Source organism: Bos mutus, chromosome 19 (genome assembly GCF_027580195.1).
Source record: "Bos mutus isolate GX-2022 chromosome 19, NWIPB_WYAK_1.1, whole genome shotgun sequence".
Taxonomy (NCBI): Eukaryota; Metazoa; Chordata; class Mammalia; order Artiodactyla; family Bovidae; genus Bos; species Bos mutus.
In genome coordinates this window covers 9,792,865-9,820,336 of record NC_091635.1, presented here as the reverse complement: position 1 = coordinate 9,820,336, position 27,472 = coordinate 9,792,865, and the positions used below count along the sequence as shown (strand labels likewise).

General features: G+C 52.7%; 2 protein-coding genes across 2 annotated transcripts in view; both read left to right on the top strand.

The window, feature by feature from the left end:
- Positions 1 to 395: 395 nt before the first annotated feature.
- The window catches only part of TIMP2 (TIMP metallopeptidase inhibitor 2), a 54,376-nt gene continuing 27,299 nt past the window's right edge, over positions 396 to 27,472 (top strand). The window contains exon 1 of the mRNA XM_070389200.1: positions 396 to 831. Within this exon, the coding sequence (XP_070245301.1) occupies positions 702 to 831 (130 nt within the window). The 5' untranslated portion in view covers positions 396 to 701. The remainder of the gene's footprint in view (positions 832 to 27,472) is intronic.
- Positions 8,273 to 25,894, top strand: CEP295NL (CEP295 N-terminal like). The gene has a single exon (XM_070389199.1). It carries the CDS (start codon positions 23,599 to 23,601, stop codon positions 25,273 to 25,275), a length of 1,677 nt encoding a protein of 558 aa, XP_070245300.1. The 5' UTR covers positions 8,273 to 23,598; the 3' UTR covers positions 25,276 to 25,894.

Genomic DNA, 27,472 nt, shown 5'->3' with positions numbered 1-27,472 from the left:
AATCAGGCAGTGTACACCTCCCGCGCCAAGCTGGAGGGGAAGGGTGATGGGTGGGTCGCCTGGTGCCCTGGAGAGGTGGACTGCGAGTCCCGAGTGCTGAGTCAGGGTCCACTGGGCGCTGTCTGCCTGCAGTGTCCTCCCTCCCCCAACCTCTGGCGATCTGGGAGGCTGCAGGGGTGCGGCCCCGAGCGGTGGGAAGCCAGGTGCGCAGCTGGGAGCCCGGGCCGTGCCAGGCTGGGCACAACAAAAGCCGGACTTGGGGGAGGGCCGGGAGGCGCGGGAGGCGCGCTGGGAGGGAGGCGGCCGAGAGCTCCCGGAGCCGGCATTGGCCGCCCGCCACCGGGGGGCGGAGCCAAACCGCCTCTGAGCGCAATAAAAGGCCGGCTCGGCCCGCACCCGCAGCGCACACATCCATAGAAGGCAGTGGAGCACTCGGGACCAGGTCCGCGGCGCGCGCACTCGCTCGCTCGCCGCCCCCCAGCCAGCTCTCGCTTCCGCGCCGCCAGCCGCGCCCCGCGCCCTCCTCGCTGCACCCCGCGACCTAGAGCCAAGAAAGTTTGTGTGGCGAGTGAGGGCCGGAGAGGAGAGCGCGCCCGCGGAGTGCCGTCCAGACCAGCGCGGCCCCGGCGCGAGAGGGGAGCGCCCCGAGCCCAGGCGGCGGCGGCTAGCCCGAGTCCGCGACCCCCGCCCCTCCGCCCGCCATGGGCGCCGCGGCCCGCAGCCTGCCGCTCGCGTTCTGCTTCCTGCTGCTGGGGACGCTGCTCCCCCGGGCCGACGCCTGCAGCTGCTCCCCGGTGCACCCGCAACAGGCGTTTTGCAATGCAGACATAGGTAAGGACGGCGACCCCGCCCCGGCCGGGCGCCCACCGCCCCCGCGGGGCGCGCGGGACCTCGAGATTTCGCCAGCGCCCCGCCCGCCCGCATCCTGCAGAGGGACCCAGCGCCCGCCTCCCGGGGGCCTTGGTGCTTTCTAGAATCCTGCAAGTTGACACCAAAATCGTACTTTCTTTTTCCCCATTCCCTCTCTCCCTTTCTTTTCCTCTCTGCCGAGATGCTTCTCAACCTCAAAATTCCACCGAAATTCCGCTGCATTTCCAGCCCCAGAAAGGGAGCCAGGGAACGGATTGGGTTTTGGCAGGCGGAGGGCCCCGGGATGCCAGCGAGGGGGGGCGGGGAGAGTGGGGGCCACAGCGCGGGGGTAGGGGCCCTCTTGACCTCGGTGGGTTGAAGGACGGGGGACCCCAGGAAGAAACTTTCACAGGTGAGATGGGACTTGGGCTCCTTTGGGCTTGGAGCTGGGTGGGGAAGAGCTACTCCGCCTGGGCCTCTGCCAGCAACCCCATGTGGGGTTCACCAGATCCGGCTGGGGCTGGATGGAAGCGTCCCTCCCTTGGGCAGGTTCCCCACGGGCTCAGTGGGGCAGCCGGAAAGATGGGCCCAGCCCCAGGGCCGGCTCCTTCCCTACTCTGCCCAGGAGGCACACCTCTGCAGGGACAGGCAGGATGGTCCTTGAGTGGGGACCGCTTTTTCTGGACATCCACACAAGCTTTGGTGACTGGAGATGGCAGGTAGGGTTGTCTGGCTGCCCAGAGTCCTCAGCGCATATCCTTTCCCCTCCAGATTCCTTGTCCCCCAAATACGAGAGCTGGCAAGGGAAAGAGAGCCCAGTTATTCTGAGCCACATAGGGGCAGGAGGCAGAGTGGGGAGAGAGAGCACCGCAGAATGGGGAGAACCAGCTGACCTTGGAGGTTTCCATCTAGTTCTGTCACTTGCGGGCCTCCACTGCCCTGGTTTTCCTGGGACAGGTTTCACCAAGACGACAGATGTACAGCAGGTGGGTCTCTGTGGCTCCCTCTCACTTCCACACAGGTTTATTTTCTGCTTCTAAGTCTCAGCCAGCCCCGCAGCCTGTTGCCAGGGGTGGGGAGGCTGGGCTGCCCTCACCTGTGCAGGCTCAAAGCCGGGGTCTCTGGGTTTCTCCCCTTGTCAGCCATAGTGCTCTGATCTCCCCACGACTCCTGGCCACACCCCAAGTGGCCCTTGGAGCTGCCACCACCACCTGCTCCAGGAAGTCTTAAGGTGATCCTACCTGTGCGAGTCACATAGCTCACGCCAGCCTGCACTTGGGGCCCGGCATGTGCTCCCAGAGTGGTTCCCTACAGCACCCCAACTGCGGGAAGCTCACCAATTTGGCTTCACTGCTCAGGAAGATTGGCATGGGGAAGAGAGGCTCGTGCCAGTGTGGGAGCCAGGATTGGCCCTCCAAGGGGTGTCCCCTGGGAGTCCAGACCTGTCCAGGCCCCTTGCAGAAAGAGAAGCTGTGTTTCTGGGACAGGATCAGGCCCAGGCCTGGAAGGAATCCATGAATTAGAAGATTCTAGGAGCAGGAAGGGGTTGGGCTTGGGACCACCTCACACTTCTCAGCTGCACAGAGAGGATGTCCAGCCAGCCACTCCCCTCCTTGCCCAGCATCAGCTGAGGCAGCGCTGGGGCTGTTTTCTGCTTTAGATTTGGATCAAGGGCAGCACAGGTCCTTCAGGGTCCAGGAGTGTCCATATGCCTCAAGGCTCCTTCTTGCTTTGTAGGTTGCCCTCTCTTCCACCTGCATCTCCTGGCATTTGTGTCTCAATCATTGCATCAGAGTCATCATAGAGCCAAAACTTTTCACCTCAGCCCAGCCCAGAGGTTCCACAGGGCGTTCTGATGCCAGGGTCCTGCTGCAGAGCCCAGTGTTTTTGGTCCCCATGGTTACTGTAACAAGTGACCACAAACGGGGGGCTTAAGACAGCATAAACTGATCTCTCACAGCTTAGGGGCGTCACGTCCAAAATGAAGCTGTTGGCCCTGCAGGTTCCTTCTGAAAGCCCGGAGAGAAAATCTGTGCCAGGCCCCTCTCCTGGTAGCTCCAAGCAGTCTTTGATGTCCCTTGGTTTGTAGACACATCACTCCCATCTCTGCTCTGTCTTCAGGTGGCCGCCTTCTGTGTGTGTGTGTGTTCTCTCCTCTTACTAGGATACCAGTCACTGGATTCAGGGCCCACCCTAGTCCACTGACCTCATCTTCGTTTGATCACATCTGCGAAGACTCTTATTTCCAAATAAGGTCACATTCACAGCTTCTGGGTGGACGCGAATTTGGGGGGAATGCTGCCCAGTCTTGTTGCTCGGGCAGCCCTTCTGTGCTCACTCAACTGGGGACATGTCGCAGAGACAGCCCAGGGTGTCAGACCTGGGTGGCTGTGGAGGAAATCTTGTCTTTCCACCTCCACTTTACATGGTACAAGTTCATGACTTCCTTGATGATGATTTCCTACTCTGACTGACAGCAGAATTGCCTGGGGTCTGGAGCTCTTTGCAGACACAAAATCTGGCTCAGACCTTGGCTTTTGTAGTTGTCAAGCTCTACAGGTGACTGCCACCAGGGAAGTGGGTCAGGGGTCCGGGAAGGGTGATGGCCTGTTGCACACTGGGGTTACCTAAAGACTGGTCTTCAATGCAGCGTCCCAGCTCCTTTCATTGTTGGCTGGATGCAGGCTTAATAAATGGCTTGGGGTCAGCAAGAGGCAGTTGGCTTAAGCAACAGTCATGTTTCTGTCTGCCTGTGTAGAGGTTACTGGGGGAAGGGTGGGGGACGGCATCTCCTTAGCTCTTGCAGCCTGTGGGATTGGAACTGGGGTTAGCACAGTTTGTTATGAGGTTGTGCAATTGAGGTGGAAGGGGTGGAAAGGGGTGACCGGGGCTCCTCCTGGGAGGCCCTGCTCCCTGACCTTTCCAGGAAAGTGGGAATGAGCCAGAAGCCTTTTGGGTCTCAGAGCCCTGCTCCAAAGTGCTGCTGGCCTGGCCCTATCTCATCTAATGGATGAGTCCTTCGCCATCTCCTGCAGGCCTGCATGGCTCCAGGAATCTGGCTGGAAACCAGCATTGGGCTTGTTCGTTGGGCAGTGCCACTGTGAAGGAGCATGGAGTTCCTTAAGCCAGCTGAGTGACTTGGCAGACCTGGGCTGCTCCGGCTGGTTTCTGGAGTCACAGGTAAATCCAGGAGCTCCCTGGACCCAGAGGGTAAAATCTCCACCAGTCCCCACCCACCCTGGCCCGGGTAGTGGTGCCCAGGGCCACTGTCTTCCAGAAGAGCGCCTCCAGTCCATCTTTCTCAGAACACTCCCATCTCCAGTCACTGCTATCTGCAGACCCTCCAATGGTCTCTAGCACCAAGTGGGGCAGGGCCTGCAGCCAAGACCACATGCTGGTTGCCAGGGCAAATGGGCTGGCCTGGGGCACACGCCGATGGGTTCCAGGTAGTGGGCTCTCGGGGAAATACACAGCAGGCACTCAGAAAGGGCAGTGCCCTCTCCAGACACGTGCTGGGGGAAAGCAAGGCAGAACTTCCTGTGAGCAGAGTGAGACCTTGAGTGCAGTGGGGGTGTGGGTGGGTGCTCTTTAAAGACACTGTTGGCAAGTCCGTTTGCAAAGTGTACAATCAGCTGTGTTTTATAATCCCAGTTTGCCTATCGGGCTTGCTCGTGTTTCAACAAGCAGTTACAGAGTGACCCGCTCCACCCCAGGGGATGGCAGGGAGATGCAAGGCATTTTCCCTGCCCTCGGGAGGGAATGCCAGGACTCCGGCTCCAGGCAGGGTGGAAGTGGGTGTAAGACTGTGTGGATCAAGGGGGACTGAAGCCCTGTAGACCCCCCCTACCCCAACCGACTGCCAGGGGATGGTTTAAAGTAAACCCGACTCCATGTGCTTCAGGCAAATAATGAACAGAGTAACTGGGTCACAAGATGAAAAGCATTTGGGGTTCTGAAGAGAGATTCCAAGTTCTGATGGGAGGAGGAGGAGGATACCGGGGCAGGGGTGGGGCACTTGAGTTCCTGGTCCTGGACAGTGTCCTTGGACGGATGTATTCTCCAGGGGGTTGACTAGAACCTGGGTTGGGAAGTGGGAAGAGATGTGTGCAGGGCTTAGAGGCTGTGCTGTGGGTGTGGCACGTGGCTGGGAGGGCGCTCTCCTACCATACATATTCTTCCCTCTCTGATCTGAGGGCATGGTGCCAGCTTGCAGCTTGGGGACTGCCGTGTCCTCTGCAATCAGTGGTCTTGGATGCTAGTCCTTGAGCTGCAGATGGGCTGGGATCCCACTCTTTGCCATCTCTGTTGAGTTGCCATATGTGTGGGTGTAGATGAGTCCCAGGCTTGGATGGGGGCATGCAGCCCTCCTCATCCTGATGCAGAGCCAGTGATCAATGCCCAAGGGGCTGTGGGAGCAGATGAAGCTCTTGGCTCCCAAAGCAGCTAAGAGATACGCTTGGAGGACCCCGGGCAGTCTAGACGATAGGCAAAAAAAAAAAGGCAGAAAAAATAAAAAGTGTGTATATTAACTGAACCACTTTGCTATACACCCGAAACCATCACAGCATTGTTAATCAACCATACACCAATGTAAAATAAAAAGTTTAAAAAATAAAAAACAAGTACTAAGGATGTAATGTACAACGTGATGCCTGTAGTTAAGACGGCTGGCTGATAGATAAGAAAGTTGTTATGAGGGCAAATCCTAAGAGTTCTCATCACAGGAAAAAAAATTGGTTTTCTTTTATTGTGTATTTATATGAGATGATGGGTGTTAATTTCATGATATATGTAAGTCAAATGATTATGAATGCTGTACACCTTAAATTTATACAGTGCTATATGTCAGTTATATCTCAATAAAGCAAAAAAAATACACGAAAGGAGATAAAGAGAAGGCAGACCGGGGGTAGGAGTGTAAATGCCACTGATTCTTCTCCCCTGTCCTGGACATGCCTCCACCCTGCATATATGCACACACACACCCGGAGCCAAGATCAGATGGTCTTGTGGCTAGGACGGGCTTTCTGAAAAGAGAAGGGCAGACTTAGGAAGCCAAGGTTGGAAGCATAAAGAACCCTAAAGTGGAGGATGGAGCTAGGGGAACATGGACTAGGCATGCTGCTGCTAAGTCGCTTCAGTCGTGTCCGACTCTGGCGACCCCATGGATGGCCTCCCACCAGGCTCCCCCATCCCTGGGATTCTCCAGGCAAGAACACGAGTGGGTTGCCATTTCCTTCTCCAGTGCATGAAAGTGAAAAGTGAAAGTGAAGTCGCTCAGTCGTGTCCAACTCTTAGCAACCTCATGGACTGCAGCCTACCAGGCTCCTCCGTCCATGGGATCTTCAGGCAAGCATACTGGAGTGGGGTGCCATTGCCTTCTCCGTGGACTAGGCATGGTTAAGTGCCATTTCATGGTGTCAAAGTAAACAGACAGGCTACTTGGGAAAGGTGAGAGTCTGGGTATATAGCAGGCTCTTGGGCAGCAGGGCCCAAGAGGACGAATGAGACTAGACATCTGGTTTATCACGTGGAGTTTGCATTCCATCTCGAAGGACCCGAGGAGAGGCATTGATGTTGTGCACCTGTGGCGACAGTGGGCATCGCTCAGGGAGTTTGCCAAAAGGCAGATGTCTGAATTAGCGTCCCATACTGGGGCTTTCCAGGTGGCTCAGTGGTAAAGAATCCGCCTGCCGATGCTGGAGACACGGGTTCCATCCCTGGGTCAGGTAGATCCCTTAGAGAAGGAAATGGCAACTCACTCCAGTATTCTTGCCTGGAAAGTTCCATAGACAGAGGACCCCGGCAGGCTACAGTCCATTGTAAAAGAATCAGACACGACTGAGTGCACACACAGACACACATGGGACCCTGGGGACCCGGGGCTTGGGCATTGGTATCTCACAGGGGATTCTGATGCCCGCCAAAGTTTGCACAGAGCATTCGTTTCCAAAGTGGGAACCAAGGCAACTTGGATTTGAGAAGAGAACCTCACAGATACTTGGTGTGCGGACTGACAGCAGCACTTGTGCCTAGTTTTAAAACGAGCGGGTAGATTTTGAGAGTGATTGGCTAGGTTTCTGTCTGGCTGCTACAGGGTCCGTAGACCATGAGACCACAGGGTGTCAGGGTACAGGAGGGGCATGCCAGATGCCCTGGGATGCTGGGAGGAAAGGCAGTCAAGGGAAGTGAGGCTGGGGAGGACTTCCAGCTTGAGAGATGGTCAGGGGCACCAGCATCTCAGAAAGGGCAGGAATGAAGCTGGCTTCCCCCAGCCCGGGGCCCACAGTCCCGGGCCCCCGAGGCCTGGTCTGGCTGGAATCTTGGAGCCTTTGGTGCCACCATCACTGCATGGATGTGCAGCTCCAGTGGAAAAGTGATAGAGACCCAGGGGAATACCATTTTGTAGCTGATAAAGTTGGGGTCAGCTGTGTGCAGTTAGCCTCCTGGGTTAAGCTTCTGGAGACCCCAGCAGGGTGGACTGGGTAAGGGTTTGCTGTAAAAATCAAATTGAGGGGCTTCCCTGGTGGTCCAGTAGTTAAGACTCCTAGTTTCCATTGCATGGGTTTGAACCCTGGTTGGGGAACTAAGATCCTACATGGCCTGCAGATCAGCCATAACAAATTTTAAAATATAATAAAAATTTTTTAAAAGTTTAAAATCAAATTGAGATGTTACCTCTAAAGAAGGGTCCTAACCTGGGGAGCAGGGAGCTTCCCAGATGCTGCAGTGTGGTAAAGAATCCGCCTGCAATGCAGGAAGCACACAAGACTTGGATTCGATCCCTAGGTCGGGAAGATTCCCTGGAGGAGGAAATGGCAACCCGCTCCAGTATTCTTGTCTGGAAAATCCCATGGACGGAGGAGCTTGGCAGGCTACAATCCATGGGTCGCAGAGTTGGACACGACTGATCCTTTGCATCCTTTGAACCCGGGGGGTGTGGATGTGTGTCCAGAGATGGGCCGGCAGGACAGCCTTGAGCCCTGAAGCAGTCAGCTCAGCTGAGTGTGTGCGTGCCCGTTTTTGTGGCTTCCACCAGATTCTCAAAGGCGTATGTGACCTCTAAAAGGTTGGCCACTGCCTTAGAAGGCGTTCTTATGGCCTGTGGGGGGATTAGGGGCTCTGGAACCAAAGGGTGGGCAGCCTTGAGCCCCAGCAGTGAGGACCAGGGTGAGGGTCTTTGCTGTCCTCCTGAGAGCTGTTAGACATGGCAGGGGGGGAAGAAGGAAGCTGCAGGCAGGAGAGCCGGGCTAAGGGGCTTCTAGTCACCCAAGTGAGCAGAGCAGGTACCTGATGGGGGACGAACTCAGGCAGGAGGGAGGGTGACAGGCTGGAGGGGCGGGGCGGGGTGCGTAGGGGGCCGCCTCTGGGGTCTGACCTCAGGGCTGGGGCCAGGCAGCCCCTAATGTGGTCAGGTGGTCAGCAGGGGTGCATTCCCTGCCGAGTTCTGCTGGGAAAGAGAGACAGAGGGGTCTCCAGCTGTAGCTCCAGCAGATCATGGGAATGAGTGAGGGGCTTGGAGGGAAGAGGCAGAGAAGGGGGTTGGGGCACGTGGGTTCGGAGCAGCGTGGTCAGGATGGCCGCTCTGCAGCCCACGCCTCGGTCCAGGGGTGAGACTTGGGCAGGTGCCCTGTGCCTCGGTTTCTCCATTTCTGAAGAAGCGATGATCCCTTCCTACCTCCTAGGGCAGAGGTGCAGTGCCTGGGACGGTGCCCATGGCGGCTGTCGGGGTTGGGGGGTATTAGCTCTTTTTGTGCTCGATGTTGTGCTGGGTGTGTAATCCTCCCCCCACCCCGAGAGCGGGCTGTGGCTCTCACACAGGTGTGGGGGGTGCAGAGACGCACAAGCTGGGCTCTGGTGCCTCCGGGAGGGCAGCCAGGAAACTGGGAGGGAAACGGCGATAGGTTTGTGACGGAAAAGTGACTGACAACGGTAACAGCAGCTGTCACCATCGGCGCTAAGGGCTCGGAACCGTGTTCACACAGTCTTCCTGTTAATTCACCTAATTTATAATTATCCCTGTTTTACAGATGATCAGATTGAGGCACCAGCTGATTCTTTTGCTCGGGTCACATGACTATCAAATAGCAGAGTAAGAAGACAGGGTTTTAAAATGAGACGAGGTGTACGGGGGAAGCTGAAGGCGACCATTTCGGTCCACCTTGGCTTGGAGGGGGTGGTCTCTGTGGAGCATGAAGGATGGAGGACCATGAAGGAGAACTCTTGAGAGCTGACCTTGTTCGGGAGATTTCCCCATCAACTGGAGATGAGCTAAATTAAATTAAGCTCTATCCTGACAGCAGAATATTAAGCAGTCATTTTAAACAGTATTATAGATTCATGATTATGACCTAGAAAAATGTTCAGAGTGCATTAAATTTAAAAGCCCAGTTACATCTGTATGCTTTTGCGTTTCAAACCCTGTCTAATATAATTTTTAAATGCACAGTGCATAACTGTACACTGTTAACAAAGTTATCAAGCAAATACTCAGGTTAAGAAAAACAAGACCCTGCCACCCTAAAAACTCTTAATTCTTCCTGGTCCCTAAGGAAAAGGGGACCTCCTTTTCCTTAGATAACCACTGTCCTGGGTTTTATGGTGAAAATTCCCTGGCTTTTTTAATGTAGTTTACTGATTCTGTATTTATCTCTAGTCTATTGTTTTTTTTTTTAATTATGCTTATACATGTAGAGAAAAGTCTAGAAGGATGTCTGTCAAAATTCTAGGCAGTGGGTGAGATCAAGGGTAATTTTTATTTCGTTTTGCTTATCTGTATTTTCTAAATTTTCTGTGATTAACATGTGTTCGTCGTATAGTTATTTTAAAGTGAAAAGGCAACAAGGAGACTGGGGTAGGGGTGTCTTCAGGATGGGAGAGGCGGAAGAGAAGGCCGTGAGAGCCCTGAACCTAGAGGGTGGGGCTCACGTCCAGGGCTGCCTCCCTTTTGCCTTATTCCTCCGAGAAGCAGATTCGGGAAGGGTTTATTGCTTCATGAAAAGAACTGTTAACCGTTTTTCTGCCTCAGAGACGTATGCTTTTTATCTGCTTTGTTGAGGTATGATTCTACTGTTCACCCATTTAAAGCGGGCAGTTCAGGGAGGGACTTCCCTGGCGTTCCCGTGGTTAAGACTCTGCATTTGCACTGTAGGGCGGCACAGGGGTTTGATCCCTGGTCAGGGGAACTAAGATCCTGGTATGCCGTGCAACATGACCAAAATAAATAAATTTCAGTTCTCCTTTATAAGTTATTAATTAATTTATAAATTAAATAAAGTGCAATTCAGTGGTTTTTTTAGTGCAGTCACAGAGCTGTGCAGCTTCACCACTATCTGATTTTACAGCATCCCAAGGACCCCTGTGCTGGGTTCAGTCTGATATTTCCGATGAGACTCAGGTAGTATGTTTCCACCTGGTGCTGCAGCAGCAAAGCCATGCCCTGCAACAGGACGCATAGAATGTAGCCTTTCAGGGCTTGGCAAACAGTACCCCCACTACCCCCCCGCCACCCACCTCTGATCCCCTATTACGGTAAATACGGTTTTACTGGAATGCACCCACACCCATTCCTAATACAAAGTCTGCAGCTGCTTACCGGCTGGAAAAATGGCAGCCTTGAGTGGTTGCAACAGAGCTACGTGAATTACCATCTTGCCCTTTATGAAAACTTTCCCTCACCCCTGGGTGTGAAATTCCTGGGGCCGACTCACCTCTCACCTGGTGGCCTGCTCCTTGCTTTCCAGAAAGATTGATGCCTTGGGGTATCATTCTCTGAACTGACCCTAAAGATGCAGTGAATCTTGAACCTATGAGCCCAAGAGAGGGAGAGATGAGTTTCAAGGCTGTAACCCTCCTGCTGTGAGACATTCTAGGGTGGAGAGTTCCCGGGGACAGAGCCTGGATTGGGATGAGTCTTCACTTGGCCCTTTCTCATCTGTGGTCTGGAGGTCTTGGTTGGGCTTCCTGGAGACCCTGTAGGGTCAGGTCATCTTCACGACTTGGCTCAGCACTCAGGCTCTGCATCAGGCTTTGCTTTGACTGACTGATGACAGTCAAAGGCTCTAGTTAGGAAGGACTTCAACAGCTGATTCTTAACCAAGGACAGGATGGGGAAGTGGACTGACATTTTAGAGGAAAAAAGATGAAGTACAAAATATCAGAGGAAAAGCCTGGGTCTTTGGAGCCTACTAGAGCTGGTTCTGAGCCCTGACTCTGTGCCTCTGTGAGCCTCAGTTTCTTCTGTAAAAGCAGAATTAAATGTCTCGGGGACTTCCCTGGTGCTCCAGTGGCTAAGACTGTGTGCTCCCAATGCAGGGGGCCCGGGTTCAGTCCCTGGTCAGGGAACTAGATCCCACATGCTGCAACTGAGTTCACATGTTGAGACTAAGACCTAGCGCAGCCAGATAAATTTAAAAAATATTTTTTGAAAAAAGAAACTCCTCAGGGCTGGGCCACAGCAGATGGTGAGTGAGTTTCTGATGAATGAGTAAAGTGTGCGAAAGCATGGGAGGGACTCAATAAATGTCAACCCCGCCCACTCCATCTAGATTTCTGAGATCCTGGATAATGCTTCTGTGAAACCTTGTGGGCCTCTGTCCCCAGAGCTCCTCAAGAAGAAAGTCATGTGCATAAAAAAAGAAATAAACCTCCTCTGACATTCCTGGCCCCCTCTGGTTTTTTTTTTTTTGGCTCTTCCTTGTTGTTCAGTCACTCAGTCGTGTCTGACTCTTTGCGACCCCATGGACTGCAGCACACCAGGCTTCCCTGTCCTTCACCATCTCCCAGACCTTGCTCAAACCCATGTCTATTGAATTGGTGATGCCATCCAACCATCTCATCCTCTGTCGTCCCCTTCTCCTCCTGTCTTCAACCTTTCCCAGCATCAGGGCCTTTCCTAATGAGTCGGCTCTTTGCATCAGGTGGCCAAAGTATTGGAGCTTCAGCATCAGTCCTTCCAATGAATATTCAGGGTTGATTTCCTTTAGGATTGACTGTTCTTACATGGAGAAGGAAATGGCAACCCACTCCAGTGTTCTTGCCTGGAGAATCCCAGGGACGGTACAATGTGGGAAACTCAGCCTGGTTTTTCTCTTCGGCTCAGCTCACTTCTGCTGCCCTTCCTTTGATCCAGATCAAGAATTCAGGGCCCCTGGATGGGTTTTTAGTGCAGGCACGTGATATGAGGGTAGTTGAGAATTCACTGTGCAGAGTTGGTTGACACGCCCCAGACCACTGTGACCTCACATGGGGTCACGTGACACATGAGGTAGTGAAGAACAAGGACCGGGAGAGGAGGATGCCAGGGATGCATTAGACACGGAGATGCGTAGGAGTGATCCTACAGGGCCCCAAGTCTAGAGCGTTTGCACACACACAATGAAGTGAGTGCCCCAGGCGCTGGAGTCCAGGAGGCTGTCAGCAGCGCTCCAGGGACTTCCTTGGTGGCCACTGGACCACCAGGGAACATGGAGTCTCCCAGGGCAGGGACCAGGGTTCAGTCCTTGGTCAGGGAACTAGATCCCCGCATATCACAACCAAGAGTTTGAATGCTGCAACTGAGACCCAGCGCAGCCAAATAAATAAATATAAATAAATATTAGACAGTGTTCCATGTATCTAGGAGAAAAGACTGGGGGTCACTCATGGACTTCAGGTCTGTGTGGATTTTTCCACTCCCAGGGAAGCGTCCCTTTTCAGAAGGACTGTTGACCCTGTGACAGGACGGCTTTGAGGGCAAACACAGTTCTCTCCTGGGAACTTTTCTCCGCAGCCCCTCCAGCATTTACCCTTTAACCCTCAGAAGCCCCTGCGAGAAATGGCCCCGCTAGGCTCTGCCCAGACAGAAACCAGGTATCTCGGGAAGAGAGGCATTGGAGCGGAGAAGTGATGAGCACGGCTGATTCTCTGTTGTGATGAGCACGGTCTCTGATTCTCTGTTGTGACGTCTTGGCCTCTCAGGCCCATTGGCTCCAGGAGGGGGCTTCCCTGGTGGCTCAGATGGTAGAGAATCTGCCTGCAATGCAGGAGACCTGGGTTTGATCCCTGAGTTGGAAAGATCTGGAGAAGGAAATGGGCTCCCCGCTCCAGTATTGTTGCCTGGAGAATCCCATGGACAGAGGAGCCTGGCGGGCTATAGTCCATGGGGCCGCAAAGAATCAGACACGCCTGGGGGACTGACACTAGGGAACAAAGGAACACGTTTAAGGAGGTGTTTATTTCTTATGCGCCAATTCTGGAAAGCAGGGAAAAGCGACCGGCAAATAGTCTCCAATCAGAAGTCCCTTTTTTGGTGCAAAAGGACTTTGTCTCTTCCTGTTGACAAGGACTCAGGAGGAAGGTGGTAGGTCAGGCAGGTGTCCTCCCTGTCTGGATGGGGAACAGTCGATGACTCACCCAAGGTCTCGTGGTCGACTCGGTGCCAGGACTCTAATGAGCCAGAACCTGGCTCAAGTCTCTGGAAACAGGTTGGACGTCACAGCTACGGCCTTTCCATTGCTCTGTTCCACGTGGCCAAGAAGCGTGTTGTCCTTGGAAGGGCTGACTCTAGGTGGGTGTGTTTTATCTTAACCTGAGCAGTTTAGAAGTTTGAAGGACATTTTGACAGCGCCGGTCTACAACTTTAAGTCTCCCCTTGAATGTAAATTGGTTCAATCTCTATGGACAACACTGTCGAGGTTCCTTAAAAACCTAAAAGTGGAGTTGCCGTATGATCCAGCAATCTCATTCCTGGGCTTGTATCTGGAGAAAGCTGGTTTGTAAAGATACATGCACCCCAGTGTTCAGAGCAGCACTGTTTGCAATAGTCAGGACATGAAAGCAACCTAAATGTCCAACAGATGAATGGATAAAGATGTGGTTTGTTTATACAATGGGGTACTACTCAGCCGTAAAAAAAGAATGAAATAATGCCATTTGCAGCAACACGGATAGCCCTAGAGATTATCATACTAAGTGAAGTAAGTCAAAAAGAGACAAATATCATAGGATGTCATTTATATGTGAAGTCTAAAATATGATACAAATGAACTTATTTACAAAGCAGAAACAGACTCACAGACGTAGAATGCAAACATGGATGCCAAAGGGGAAAGTGGGTGGACGGATAGGTTATATAAACCACTATATATAAAGCAAAGTCCTATTGTAGAGCACAGGGATATATTCAACATTCTGTAGTAAATCATAATGGAAAAGAATATAAAAAAGAATATATGTATAATCACTTTTCTGTATACCAGAAACTAGCACAATATTGTAAGTCAACTATACTTTAAGAAAAAGAAAGGGAGAAAAGAAGTCTCCCCTTTGGGCAAGCAACTCTAAATCTAGAAATTTTTCTGCAGAAAATAATAAAGGATGTGTGCTAGCATCTCATCACAAGGGTGCTCACCTCCATCTTGTTTATCTCAGTGTTAGATACATCATAGCCGCAGATGCTCTGCAGGACCAAAGGTTGCAGATTTTTTTTTTTTTTGGCCAAGCTGAGCGGCATGTGGGATCTTAGTTCCCTACCAGGGATAGAACTTGCGCCCCCTGCAATAGAAGCATGGAGTCTTAAACTCTGGAGTCCTCCTCAAGGACTTCTTACTGAATTGTAAAATGTTCAGATAAAGGAGGAGGAATTAGACTTGCTTCTGAAATATGGTTTTCTAATTTTTCTGTGTTGAACTTGAATGACATGTGTTGTTTTTAAAAGAGTTTGCTGAAGGATGGGTCTGATTGTGGGCAACAGTGGGATGGGGCCCAAACTTTTAAAGCTGGTTTGGTCCACTTTCAGTGATGGGCCCCATGAAGAAGGGCCCACTGAGCAGAGCAGGATCATCCAGAGGGTGGGAACCATGTTCTCGGAATCACTAAGCTGGAGAGCCTGGGCTTGGGAGAAATGCCTTCAATGCAGGATCATCTGCAAGAGGATGCCAGTGGTGGCTGTGCTGGGACATTCTGGAATGCCATCAAAGGCCCCACAGGCTGTAGGTTTTAGTCGTATTATCTGCCCTCCCCCCTGACCCCACTCCAAACTTGTCCCATGCTAAAGGTGAGTATCCATGACCTTGCTGAGAAGAGGCTAACAGACTGGGCGCTGAGTATGCTCTGGGGAAGGAGAAATAGACATAAGATTTTTGTATCTAGGGGGCCTGGAAGAGGGACCCAGAAAGTGGGTGGGGTGGGTTGTGGTTGAGGGGTTCAGAGGCAGAAATCCTCCCACCACGTGCCGGGTCAGGGACCAGATGACCTCTCCAGAGCCCTTCCAGCCCCACACAAAAGAGTTTCGTCCTTGGATCTGCTCTGCCTCCAAGATTCCAAGTTCCTGCTATTGACTTTGTCAAGAAACCAAACCCTGAGATCGGTTGCCATAACATCTCGGGACCAATATCACGTCCTCCAAACTAAATTTCTCAATTGTCATATTTGTGGTGAGTGCCCTTAGTCCTAGCCGTGAGGTCAGGCTTGTATGATTTCTTAATTTGGGTGCTCAGTGGGGGCCCCAGGCCAGCATTCCATCCTCCCACCTCCAGTCAGCTCGGCTCAGCAGTGGATCCTGGAGGGGCAAACGCCCCCAACCTGAGTGGGACCAGACACCCTCCCTGTGGGAGGAGGGGTGGCCAGTGTTGTCAGGGAGCGCTGACCTTGAGGTGCCACAGCTCAGAAGAGAGACGCCCTGACGAGGACCACTGTGACCATGCTGTCAAGCTGGAACAGGAAGGGTTTTCTCCCTGCCAGGCCGTCTTTAAACATCGAAAGCACGCAAGCGCGCTCTCAACAGGCATCTTCATGGTGCCGCTCTGCCATCCCTCTGCCCGTTGCCATCCCTCTGCTCGTTACCGGGCACTTCCCAGGTGGCGCTGTTGGCAAAAAACCCGCCTGCCAGTGCAGGTAGACATAATAGACATGGGTTCAATCCCTAGTTTGGGACGATCCCCTGGAGAAGGAAGTGGCAACCCTCTCCAGTATTCTTGCCTGGAGAATCCCATGGACAGAGGAGCCTGGCAGGCTACATTCCATATAGGGTTGCAAAACGAGTCAGACACAACAGAAGTGACTTAGCACGCACGCATGCTGCTCATTGCCCCAGCTGTTTAAGCCAAGTCTTCTGTGATCAGTGGACCCACAACCGGTGTGCTGACACATGCTCACCCTCTGGCTGGCCCATCACTGTCCCTGACTTCACCCCTGCTCTGATGTCACAGCACAGCAGCTCTGTCGTTTCCATGGCAGCGGCTGCCAGAGTTCACCAGCTAGGGCGGGTGCTGGGCTGCTGGCGAAGGTGGGGAGCTGCGATTCCAGCCAACTTTGGTCAGTGGGCCCCGGAAACCCTATGCAGACCACCCAGGGCCGAGGTTCTTGGGTCCGGCACCTTATCCATTGTGGGGGCGGTGTTCTCTCTGTGGCCAGTGGTTTGGTGAGCCTCTGAAGGGGGCCCTAGGAAGTGGGCCAATAAGGATGTCCAGGCCGCATGTCCAGAGGCTAACTGAAAGTCCTTGCACCACGGGGCTCTGCATCTACAGTTCGACTGGGGAGGATGGACAGTGGAAGCTAGTGGGACAGGGTTGGGAATGAATGTGGTGGTTTGCCGGGGGCGGGGATAGGTCATTATACAACAAGAACAGTTGTTGGCATGGGGGACCCCTGACCTAGGCGGGGTAGCCACAGTCATAAGGTCAGAGGGAAAGCGATTGACATTATCAAGTGACATTTAGCTGGATCAGCCATAAGCAACCCCCCACGCAGCTAGCCTGGTGTCTCCCGTAATTTTGGAAGAGTCTATGCCTTATGACTCTCTTAATGAAGCTGGTTGGGAAGGTAACAGACACAATGACCGAGGCTTGTTCTCCTAAGAGGTTGGCTGCCTGGCCATCTCAGCTTTCTAGAACTGTCCTGGTCCTGAATGTGCATCAGGGAGATGGTTAAACATACAGGTTTACAAACAGCACACCAGGAGAAACCTGTGGTGGGGCCTGGCCAGGACTCATGGTCTCTGTCCACGATCACCTCCTTGCCAGGTGATTCTGGTACAGCCGGCCTAACACCCAGCCGGCTTTAGGAACCACCACTTAACTGAGGGAGAGTTGGGAAGTGAGCAAAGACAGAAACTTCTGGGCAGGGAAGTGAGCAAAAGACGGAAACTCTGGGCAGCACCCGGGGTGTCACGAAGTGTGCTTTTAGAGGCTAGAACTCAGAGAAGTGGAGTTTAAAGATGTTTCTGATGTGTGTTTTATCCCGGCTTGACTTGGGTGTTGCCAGTGATGGGTGTCTCACTACCTATCAAGTCAGCCCAATGATTTCAAGACAGCCCTGTAGAAAGTGCTGCTTTCCATCTTGGCCAATTTCTGCCTCCCTGTAATGTGTTCTCAGTGGTCTGGTCCAGGCATCTGGAGACACGCACAGTAAGTACCACCCTCTTTTCTAAACAGCTCACCAAACTTGTGGGTGTTTCTGATAGTGATAAGCATCTGCCCAGATGGATGTTGCTGTTATCGTCCCCATCTTACAGGCGAACACACTGAGGCGCCTAGGGTTAAGAAACATGCCCTAGGTCACACAACTGCTCAATACTCTGAACCACCAGAGTATACTGTTCTAGACTTCTACCACCTGCAAGCATCCCTCCAAACATTCTTGGTTCCATAGGGCTTTCCTTCCTATGACCTGTTTTTGTCTATTTTTTTCATTCTCCTGAACTTTGAGGCCCTCCTCATCCGTAAGCATTCTCTGTCTTTCTGAACCCTATATGGGAAGAGACAGCCTCTCCCTTACTCAGGTTTTCTCCTTATCTAGTAAATGTGTCGTTCTTATTTAGTATTCATATATTTTTTATATATTGTTTTATTTATTTATTTAGGCTGTTCTGGGTCTTCGTTGCTGAGGGCTTTTCTCTAGCTGCAGTGCACAGGCTTCTTCTCGGTGCGTGGATTTCTCATTGCGGTGGCTTTCTTGTTGCGGAGCACAGGCTCTAGGCATTTGGGCTTCAGCAGTTGCAGCACGTGGGCTCGGTAGAGGTTACCGGGCTCTAGAGCACAGGCGCAGCAGTTGTGGCACGTGGGCCCAGTTGCTGTGCAGCATGTGGGACCCTCCCAGACCAGGGATTGAACCTGTGTCTCCTGCATTGGCAGGCAGATTCTCCACCATTGAGCCACCAGGGAAACCCTGCTGTATATTTTCTGTTAGGTGAATTCCTAAACATTTCAGTAATTATATTTTGATTTTGAAACTTCCGGACTATTTTGTTTGGATCCTCACACATCCTGTGGGGTGGGAATGGCGTGGGTATTCTTCCAAGCACCTATTTCACGGGGCTGGGCTGGATCATGGGAATGGCGTGGGTATTCTTCCAAGCACCTATTTCACGGGGCTGGGCTGGATCATTATCCTGCTTGTGTTTGGCACTTGTAGCAGAACAGGTAAAGATCACGTTGGCTGTTTTGGTGGCCACAGGTCTCTGCCGACTCTGAGCTCCTAGCTGGCTCAGACCCTCTCGTTTCCTGCTTTGCTTCTTTAGAAACTATGGTCTCCCACTTGGCACATGCAGGGTTGGACGTGGAGACCCACATGTGGGTTGTCAATGGGTTCCCAGGACACTTGGCCTTGTTAGATCTGACCAGGTGTTCAAACCTGTGCAAAATCTGAGCTGAAGCCTTGCATTCCAGCAGCATGGCTGGTGTTCCATCTCCTTGTGGGTTATTGTGTGCTGGGGATGTCCCATTCGGCGACAATGGACTTGGACTCAGACGCTTGTGCACTTGACTCATGGAAAGCCCATCAGAGCCCCAGACTCTGTTCAGTCTTCTGGCTTTAGACACAGTTTTAAGACACTTCTTTGTGTGAGTCCCAGTCAGTCCAGAGCAGTTTAGAAGCTGTATGAGAAAAGGGGGCTAAGACGCCGTCAGACCTCCCAGAAAGTTACAACTATGGAGGAAGCTGTGAAAAGGCGACTTAAATTATATTCTGGGGTTATTTCGTTCAGAGGAATTGTGTCATATATGTATGGTTTTTGATGTTGTTCAGTTCCCAAGTAGTATCCAGCCCCATGGACTACAGCCTGCCAGGCTCCTCTGTCCTCCACTATCTCCCCGAGTTTGCTCAAATTCATGTCCATTGAGTCAGTGATGTTATCTAACTATCTCATACTCTGTTGCCTCCTTCTCCTTTCGCTTTCAATCTTTCCCAGCATCTGGGTCTTTTCCAGTGAGTCAGTTCTTTGCATCAGGTGACCAAAGTACTGGAGCTTCAGCTTCAGTAACAGTCCTTCCAATGAATATTCAGAATATTCAGAAATGTTTTTTGAGGGGTCCTATGTATCTTCAAAGCCCTTGAGGGATTTTCTATATTGTAGTTCTAAAGGTAATCCAGAGTTCTAAAAAGGTCAAGTTATATCTCTTCTGTACACTCAGGAGACAGAGAAATGTTTAACTTTACGCGTGAAAGAGCTTTAATTACATGGAAAGGTTCTCTTTGGCCATGCCACTAATTGGGGGCCCTTTTATTTCTATTTTTAAATGTTTCAAAGAAAATGTGCTAAACCATGTCACCTGGGCGTTGAGTCTGTGAGCCTTGGGAGAAAAGCCAGAGCATTTTTCTCGTTGCTGCGGAAATCAGGGGCCACCTTGTCAGGGAGGAGGAACCAGACCAGGTCTGGGAAAGGTGGGTGGGTGGCATGAGGAGGGGTTCTGTTTGAGGAAGAAGGACGGGATTGAGCACGGTGAAGGCACTGGACTTGCGTGGGGGGCGTTTGGGATGGCTCGGAGCCTGGCTGGCTGCGGAGAAGGGGGCAAGATCATGAACTGCCGGAATGTTCCCAAGCCTGCAGATCAGGGATCGACCAACTGACTCTGGGAGATGGTTAACTGAGCACATTCCTGGGCCCCCTTCCCACTGAGGCTGGGGTGGGATCATCAGTCTGAGGCAGGGCCCCAGAATCTGCATTTTAGCCAGTAGCTCGGGCGACCTTGATGCAGGTGACCTCACATTCTGCTTGGAGACTTGCTCTGCGGACCAGGGAGCTGGTTGCAGATGCTGAAGGGACACAGCTGGCTGAGTCAGAACAGTGGCTGTAACCACAGTGCTGGGGAGGAGGGCAGGGGTGGCGTGGAGATGGGGGAGGTGACAAAAGCCTGGTTAGGAGGCTCAGGTGAGACCCTTCGATCCAGCCTGCCTGGCATCAGAGCCTCACCGCCTCCCTTGTGGTCACTATTCCTCCTCGTTGGACTGGGGTTGCCCTGGAGGCTCCGTTGAGGGGTTAGAAGGCAGGAGGGCTGCTGTGGGCCTGGGCACTTCCCGGTGGCCTGGGAGGGGGTCTGCCTTGGCTGAAGAGTCATCTGAGCCGCTGCCCAGGTGACCACCGAGGGCTGGCTCTGCGCACCAGGGACGGCAGAGGGTGAGAGGAGAATGGGCCCAGTGTTCCTCACGGCGGCTGTGCTGAGCGGGCCTTCTGTAAGGACGGGGCTGTGGCTTCCTGAGGGGTTGAGGGTGGCGGTCACAGCCCCGCCCGTCCCCCTCTGGGGGAGCAGGAGCAGAAGACCCAAGGGAGAACTGGACGCCCAGAGCATTCTGGTCTGGTCAGTGAGCAGGGCAGGGCTTGGAGATGAGGGCCTCAGGGAGCTGGGGACATGGGCAGAGGGCCCAGGTGCATCTGCCAGTTGCTCTAGGGTTTTCAGTTCCTGAACAAGGGAGCTGACTAATTTCTGGGCTTTTTCCCCAAGGTCACCATCCAGATGTTATAGGTTTTCATCCATTTGCATGTGTCTAGGAAAATCAACTGGCCTGCACTGGGGCGCCTGCCCCAGCCGCCCTGGCTTGGGCTGTAACGGGGTGATTGAGTGGGTGGGGGCCCTCCAGAGTGGGAGACGCTCGTCCAGGTTATGCTGATCGTCACCCGTTAGCAGTGCAATTTACGCTGTTCTCTCCAGCTGTCTTCCAAGATGGACAAAGAAACCTTCACAGCTCTGTCTCTCTCCTCATCTGTTTGGACACCCCTATGGGCATTCCTGTGCTGTGCTCAGTTACTCGGTCATGTCTGGCTCTTTGCAGCCCCATGGACTGTAGCTGGACAGGCTCCTCTGTCCATGGAGATTCTCCAGACAAGAATACTGGGTGGGTTACCATGCCCTCCTCCAGGGGATCTTCCCAAGCCAGGGATCAAACCAAGGGCTCCCTCATTGCAGGCGGCTTCTTTGCCATCTGAGCCACCAGGGAAGCCTGTAGCCATTCCTAAGGGTAGGAAAAGCTGTCTCTGATGTTTGGGACTCAGATTCAAACCCAGCTTGTCCCTGTGAGCTGGGACAGTTACTCAGTTTCTGTGCTTCCCTTTCTTCGTGTAGGGACATGATTTCCTTTTCCTTGGGCGTGTACTTAGGTAGATCTAGTTTTACCTTTTACTTACGGCTGCACTGGGTCTTCATTGCTTGGCATGGGCTTTCTCTAGTTGCAGTGAGCAGGGGCTACCCTCCAGTTGCAGTGCTTGGACTTCTTACTGCAGGGGCTTCTCAGTTGTGGCACGTGGGCTTAGTTTACCCCGAGGCATGTGGAATCTTCCTGGACCAGGGATCAAACCAGTGTCGCCTGCATTGGCAGGCAGATTCTTAACCACTGGACCATCAGGGAAGTCCCATACATTTACCTTTGTATAACACTGCGAAACTTTTTCAGAACAGCTGCAGCATTTTGCATCCCCACCAGGAACCAGAAGCCTGTGAGGGTTCCAATGTCCCCAGGCCCTCGCCAACATTTGTCATTGCCTGTCTCTTTCGTTGTAGCCATCCTAGTGGGTGTGAAGTGGTATCTTCATTTTGCATTTCCCTGATGAGGGTTGATGTTGACCATCTTGTTATGGGCTTTTATCAGCCATACATAAACCTTCTTTGGTGATGTGTATATTTCAGCCTTTTGCCCATTTTTAAATGGATTGTTTGTTGTCTTCTTACTGGGTTGTACGAGTAGTTTATACCAACTGATTCAGGTCTTTTGTTGAGTGTGTGATTTGCAGGTATTTCCTTCCAGTCCGTGTCTTATGTTTATACCTATTAACAATGTCTTTTGAAGTGCAAAGGTTTTTAATACTGATGATGCCAAACTTATCAATTTCTTACATTGTTTTTGCTCTTGGAGTTGTATCTAAGAATGTGTGCCTAGTCTGAGGTCATGAAATTACACTTCTGCTTTCTTCTAATTGTAGCTTTAGACTTTACATTAAGGTCTATGATCCATTTGCATTAATTTTTGTATATGATATACAATTTTGTATATGGTAAGACAGGGTCTAAATTAATCTTTTTTGTATGTGGATACCCGTGTCACTTTGGTTGAAAATATCAACCATTGTGTTTAACGCCCTAGCTTTCTCTTTCTCTCTCCTCTTGCTCATCATGGGGGTTGGCAGACTGGTAGAATATGGTATTAACCAGGTTTCCACATGTCTAACTGCATGATCACAGTTCCCAAAAGCTGGTGGCTATGTGACCATTGGTCAAAGACGAGATGTCTACCTGAGCAGCAGCTGCCACTTGCCAGCTGTGTGATCTGTGTCAAGTTTCTCAGTTGCTCCCTGCCTCAGTTTCCCCACCTGTGAACCAGGGGTGCACAGGTTCATTCACCCTTGCACCCTCGATAACTCCTTACCTCCAGGGTTACTGGAAAAAAGACGAGTGGAGGGCAGCCCGCACAGTTCACATTAGTTGTTCCAATTGATGCAGTGGGATTTCTGGGGACCACCATTACTTTGAGCTTAAATTTGCTCAGCCTGACTCCACCCCTCATACCCTAAGATGAAAGAAGGGAAGGGAATCCTACACCGCTGAAGTGGGCTCCGCCGTGCAGGAGGCGGCTCATGTAGCCCACAAATAATGGCGTTTTTGGACACCAGCTGTGAGTGGCCACAGGCTCCATACTCTTTTTTTCTGGTATAAATGCAGGTCCTTCTTTAGGAAGGTCTGGTGGAGCACGTGTCCCTGCCTGATGCCAAAGAGATGTGAAAAAAGAGATACCACCAGCTTAACCTCTGTTTGCACTGAATTTTAGTACAAACATTCGATCCGCAGTCATCTGTGCACCTCCCCCCACCCACGCGCACACACGCACACACCTTTCTTGCCGGGGTGTGTTCCTCCTACACTCCTTCCTCCTTTCATTTATAAGTAGCTCCCTCCAGAGGGCCAGGCATTTGCACACACCCCCCTGACCCGAGCCCTAACTCGTCTCCTAAGGTGGGGTCTTAACCTCAGCACTGTGGACATTGAGGGCCAGGTCCCTGCTAGTCGCAGGGCCACCGTCCTGTGCATCACGGGCTGTTTCATAGCAGCCCTGCATCCACCCACTAGATGCCTGTAGCACTGCCCCCTCCTCCAGGTGTGGCAACCAAAACTGTCTCCAGAAATGGCCACACGTGCCACTCTGAAGCAAAACCACCCTCTGCTGAGAATAGCTGCCCTGCAGGTCTTGTGTGGAGGCTTGTGAGACAGAAATCGGGAGCTGAGAACGGGCCCTTGCGGGTGGGGGTCTGGAGGACAGTCTGAAGGGACGGGTCACCTCCCCTAGGCACCCCCAGCCCGCCACACTCAGAGTCCCCCCTTTGCCTTGTCTCCAGGGTCTCGCTTTCCTTGGAACACTCAGGGCAGCTCTGTGCATCCTCCTTTTGGGTGGGCTTGACCCAGAACAGCCGTGGCAGCTGTGGCCTCTCGGCCCCTGGTGCCCTTGAACCTCCGCTCTCTCGGTTCCTACCACCTTCTCTCCAAAGCTGTGTGTGTACAAGTCCCTGACATGCGAAGAAGCTCGGAGAGAGCTGCTCGACAGAGCCCCAGTCCCGACAAGGAAGCCTGGTTCTCAAGGCAGAACCTTTCGGACAGATTGCTCCAGGTCCGAGAGAAGGGAGCCCTGGCCCCGCAGAGAAGACAGAAGGACCCCCAGCAGCGGAAGACACAGCTGCTCCAGCGCTTGGTCGAGGAGCTGAAGGCAGAGTGGCCGGAGGCCCTGGACCAGCAAATTCGAGGCCTGGGGCGGCTGTACTTAGCGCATCTGTTGGGCTCGGGGGGCGAACGGGCCGAGGACCATGAACCCGACTCAGAGGGCTCGGCCCAGCGGGGAGCAGCCAGGTTGCCCAGGGCTAAGGGGAAGCACAGAGTGGCCGCGCGGGAGGAGAAGGGACGCAGGGAGGAGCTGGCCCGACGGCAACCCTGGTGCGCCACGTCCCGGAGGAGAGCAGTGGACCGAGAGAGGCAGGGGGCCTCCAGAGCCACGGGCCCATGTCCCCCTTCCCTGAGCCCCCCGGAGAGGAGCAAAGGAAAACGAGCGCCTTCCACGAAGACCGGCGGGGGCTGCCGTCATGGGACAAATGTGGAGAAGCTCTTGGCTGCCCCAGAGGGGATCAAGCGCCTGGAGGAACAGGAGAGTGACACAGCCAGGGAGGGCAGGAGGCAGCTGGGGAAGCGGCCAGCTCGTCGTCAAGGCCCGAAAAACAACTGTCTGGATCAGAGCCCCGAAGGCAAAGCCGACCACCTGGAACAGCTGTGTCCAATCGGCTCGACCCACAGAAGGGGGGCCTCGCAGCCCGCGAAGCTCGGGAACAAGAGCAAGTGGCAGAGAGAGCTGGAATTTGCCTTCGAAGAGTTGTTTGATACCAACAGGAAGCTGAAAAAACACCTGACCTCGCAGCTGGATCTCAAGCCCGGGGTGGAGCAGAGCCCTGGGGAAGACCAGAACTTCAAGGAGGAGACGCAAGCACGGAGAAGGGAGAGCCAGAGAGAGAAGGTGGAAGGAGATGCAGAGATTCATGTGGTGTCTGCCGGGGAGCCCACGAATCCAGTGGGGATGGAAGCCCACCTGACGCCGTCCAGAACCAGCTTGCAAAAGTTTCTAAGCAAGCTCGAGAACCAGAAATACCATAGGATGGCCAAGGGCGTGGTTAAGAGCGACAGTACACTTTGGTCTCCTGGGGCAGGAACCTCTCTGGATGAAAAGGACTGGCTCTTCTGCAGCCCTGGATCCGGATGGGAACCGGCCCAACTGGATGCGCTGGTGCAGGGCTCCCTTCAGCTTCACCCGCAAGAACAGGCAGACAGGGTTGGCTTGATGGCAGCAATGCAGAAGCAGAAGATGCAGGTGGAGCAAAGAAGCATAAAGCAGCTGGACCTGCTCGAGCAGATCGAACACCACAAGGTGAGCTTGGAGGCCGACCTCCAGACGGAGCTGAGAGATGGCAGGAGGGGACAGAGGCAAGCTCGTCTGGTTCATCCGAAGCCTGACTCCCCTCCAGACCCAGAGAAGGAAGGCGGGTATGACCGCAGCCCCACTTCCCCCTCGGCTGCCATCGTCGACGATGACAAGCACAGTCAGATGATCCGTGACATTCAACAGCAGATTCTGGAGCAAAACAAGTTGCACAAGCAGTTTCTTAAAGAAGCCAGGAAACGCTTGCTGGAGTTTCAGAAAATATGTTAAAAGTGAGAGTCCCACCCATGGTAAATACATCACTGATAACTGGGCGTTCTGCCGGAACTGGTAGTACCCAAGCCTGTGCGATTGTATTTGCGTCATCTGCTCAGAAACCCATAGCCTCTTTAAAATGGGCCATCAGTCATCCTCCTGTGCTTTTGGCGCGAGTTCCTCTGCAGAAATCCTACTTACTCCCAATCTTGCCTTTAAAAACTAAGTCCTATTCGGAAAGAATCCTTAGCACGAAAATAAGAACCCGTGTAGGGCGCGGTATGTGGGTCTGGCCAGCGTTAGCCCAGAGGTGTGTCCTGGAGCTGAGGCTGTTTTCATGTACCGCGAGTGCAGATGGAAGTGCCAGGTACATTTAAGCGCTTCAGATGTTTTAGTCGAATAAACACTGGACTTTGAGGGGCATCCAAGGTCAGACGGGCGCAATTTCAAAAGATACATCATTGGTTGCTTAGCCAGTGGCTGAGATGTTCACGGAGAGGTCTAACGAAAATCTTTCCGTCTTTTCAAAGCAACGTCGTTTCATAGGACATCACTTGGTAACATTCTTGTAAATTTAATATTAGAAAGTGGCAGAGAGGGAGAGAAGGGGGTGGGAGCAAGAGGAAGAAAGAGGAAAGAGGAGAAAAGAAAGGGGAAATGCTTCTCAGTGACACAGCCCTACAGACTCCTTTGGGGCTGGCAGTGGTGGGGGAGGGAGGCGGCGGGGAATAGGGTGTCTGATCGGTTGCCTTTTTCCCAGCTGTACCCCTGACCCAGAAGCCTCAGTAGCCACAGAGACCCTACACTGGATGGGGCTTTATCTACCAGTTGCATACTTAAGGATTGGAATGGAGTGGACAAACCTTTTCTGCAAGGAGCTGAGAGTAGCATTCTAAGCTTCACTGGCCGTATCGTCTCTGTGGCAACTACTCAATGCCTGGAAGGCAGCCATAGACTAAATGAATGGGTGTGACCGAGTTCCAATAAGACTTGATTTACAAAAATAAGGGGTAGGCAGGCTTTGGCCCTCAAGCCAGCATTAGCTGACCCCTGGGCTTAGCATATCAAGGAGATGGGCCTCCCTCCCTCCCTTCCAGGAACCTCAGCTGTCCTGAGTAGGAGCCCCTCTTCAGTCATGGTATGTGGGCATCACTGGGCCATCAATGGCCTTTTTAATCTTACGTAGTTTTGCACCATAGCCTAGCTGTAGTGACCAACAGGGAGTGAAGGCAGGGTCTGTTGGGACCCCAGCCTGCCCACATGTAGACGGTATAATCATCACCTGTGAGCCCACCATTCAAATCTGAGATCTGAAATATTTGCCGAAAACCAGCTTTATCTGTGTGCCCCTTCCCTCTTCTGTATGCTGTTCCTCCTTAGCTGTATTGTGTATCCGCAGAACTTGGGAGTTGTCCCCACTTCACACACCAGAACACACCCTGTATTGTTCAGCTTTACTTACGCTTGACCCCTATAAAAAGGATGTTATAGCACATGTGGTCTTTTGGAAGCTTTTTTGGATCCAGCGTAGTGAGTTCGTCCATCTCACAGGCAGGTGTCAGGTTTGCTGCTGCGTCACGTTATCGTGGGAGCCTCTGAGCCTCCTTCCCACCGCTGCTTGTTTTGGGCCAGTTCCCGAAATGAGAATAACATCCCTAATGCACGGGGGTCAAAAGGCCTGGCATCAGAAAGTGCTTTGGGGATGTGTGGCCACCCCAGCTGGGACGGAGGTGTGGGAAAGGTCTCCTTCCTCCTTTCCTTCCCATTTTCACCTCTTTTTTGCCTCTGGAAAATGTTGGCCTGACCTTGCACCATTTTTTCCTGTGCAAATATTGACTGGCAGACACTGCCTCACAAGCCTGGAGGTGAACAGTGAACAACATGCACACGGAAACATTACATTCTGGTGGAGGATACAGGTAACAAGTGACCACAGAGACTTAGATGGCGATGGAAGAATACTCAGAGAGGCAGGGTGAGTGGCCGGATGCGTGTCTCTGAGCATCCAGCCCCCAGCCCCTGAACGTGCCCGTTTGTATGGAGCAGTAATGGCATCCAGCAAGGTGTTTGGTGGGTTTTTGTGTTTTTTTTGGTTTTGTTTTAAAATCAATAGTTTTGAGTGAGGATCCTCCCACCATCTCATGTCTCCAGCATGTGGGTCTCTGTTGTCTGTGGCTTTCCCATTTGAGGTAGAGAAAATGTTTGATCCCAG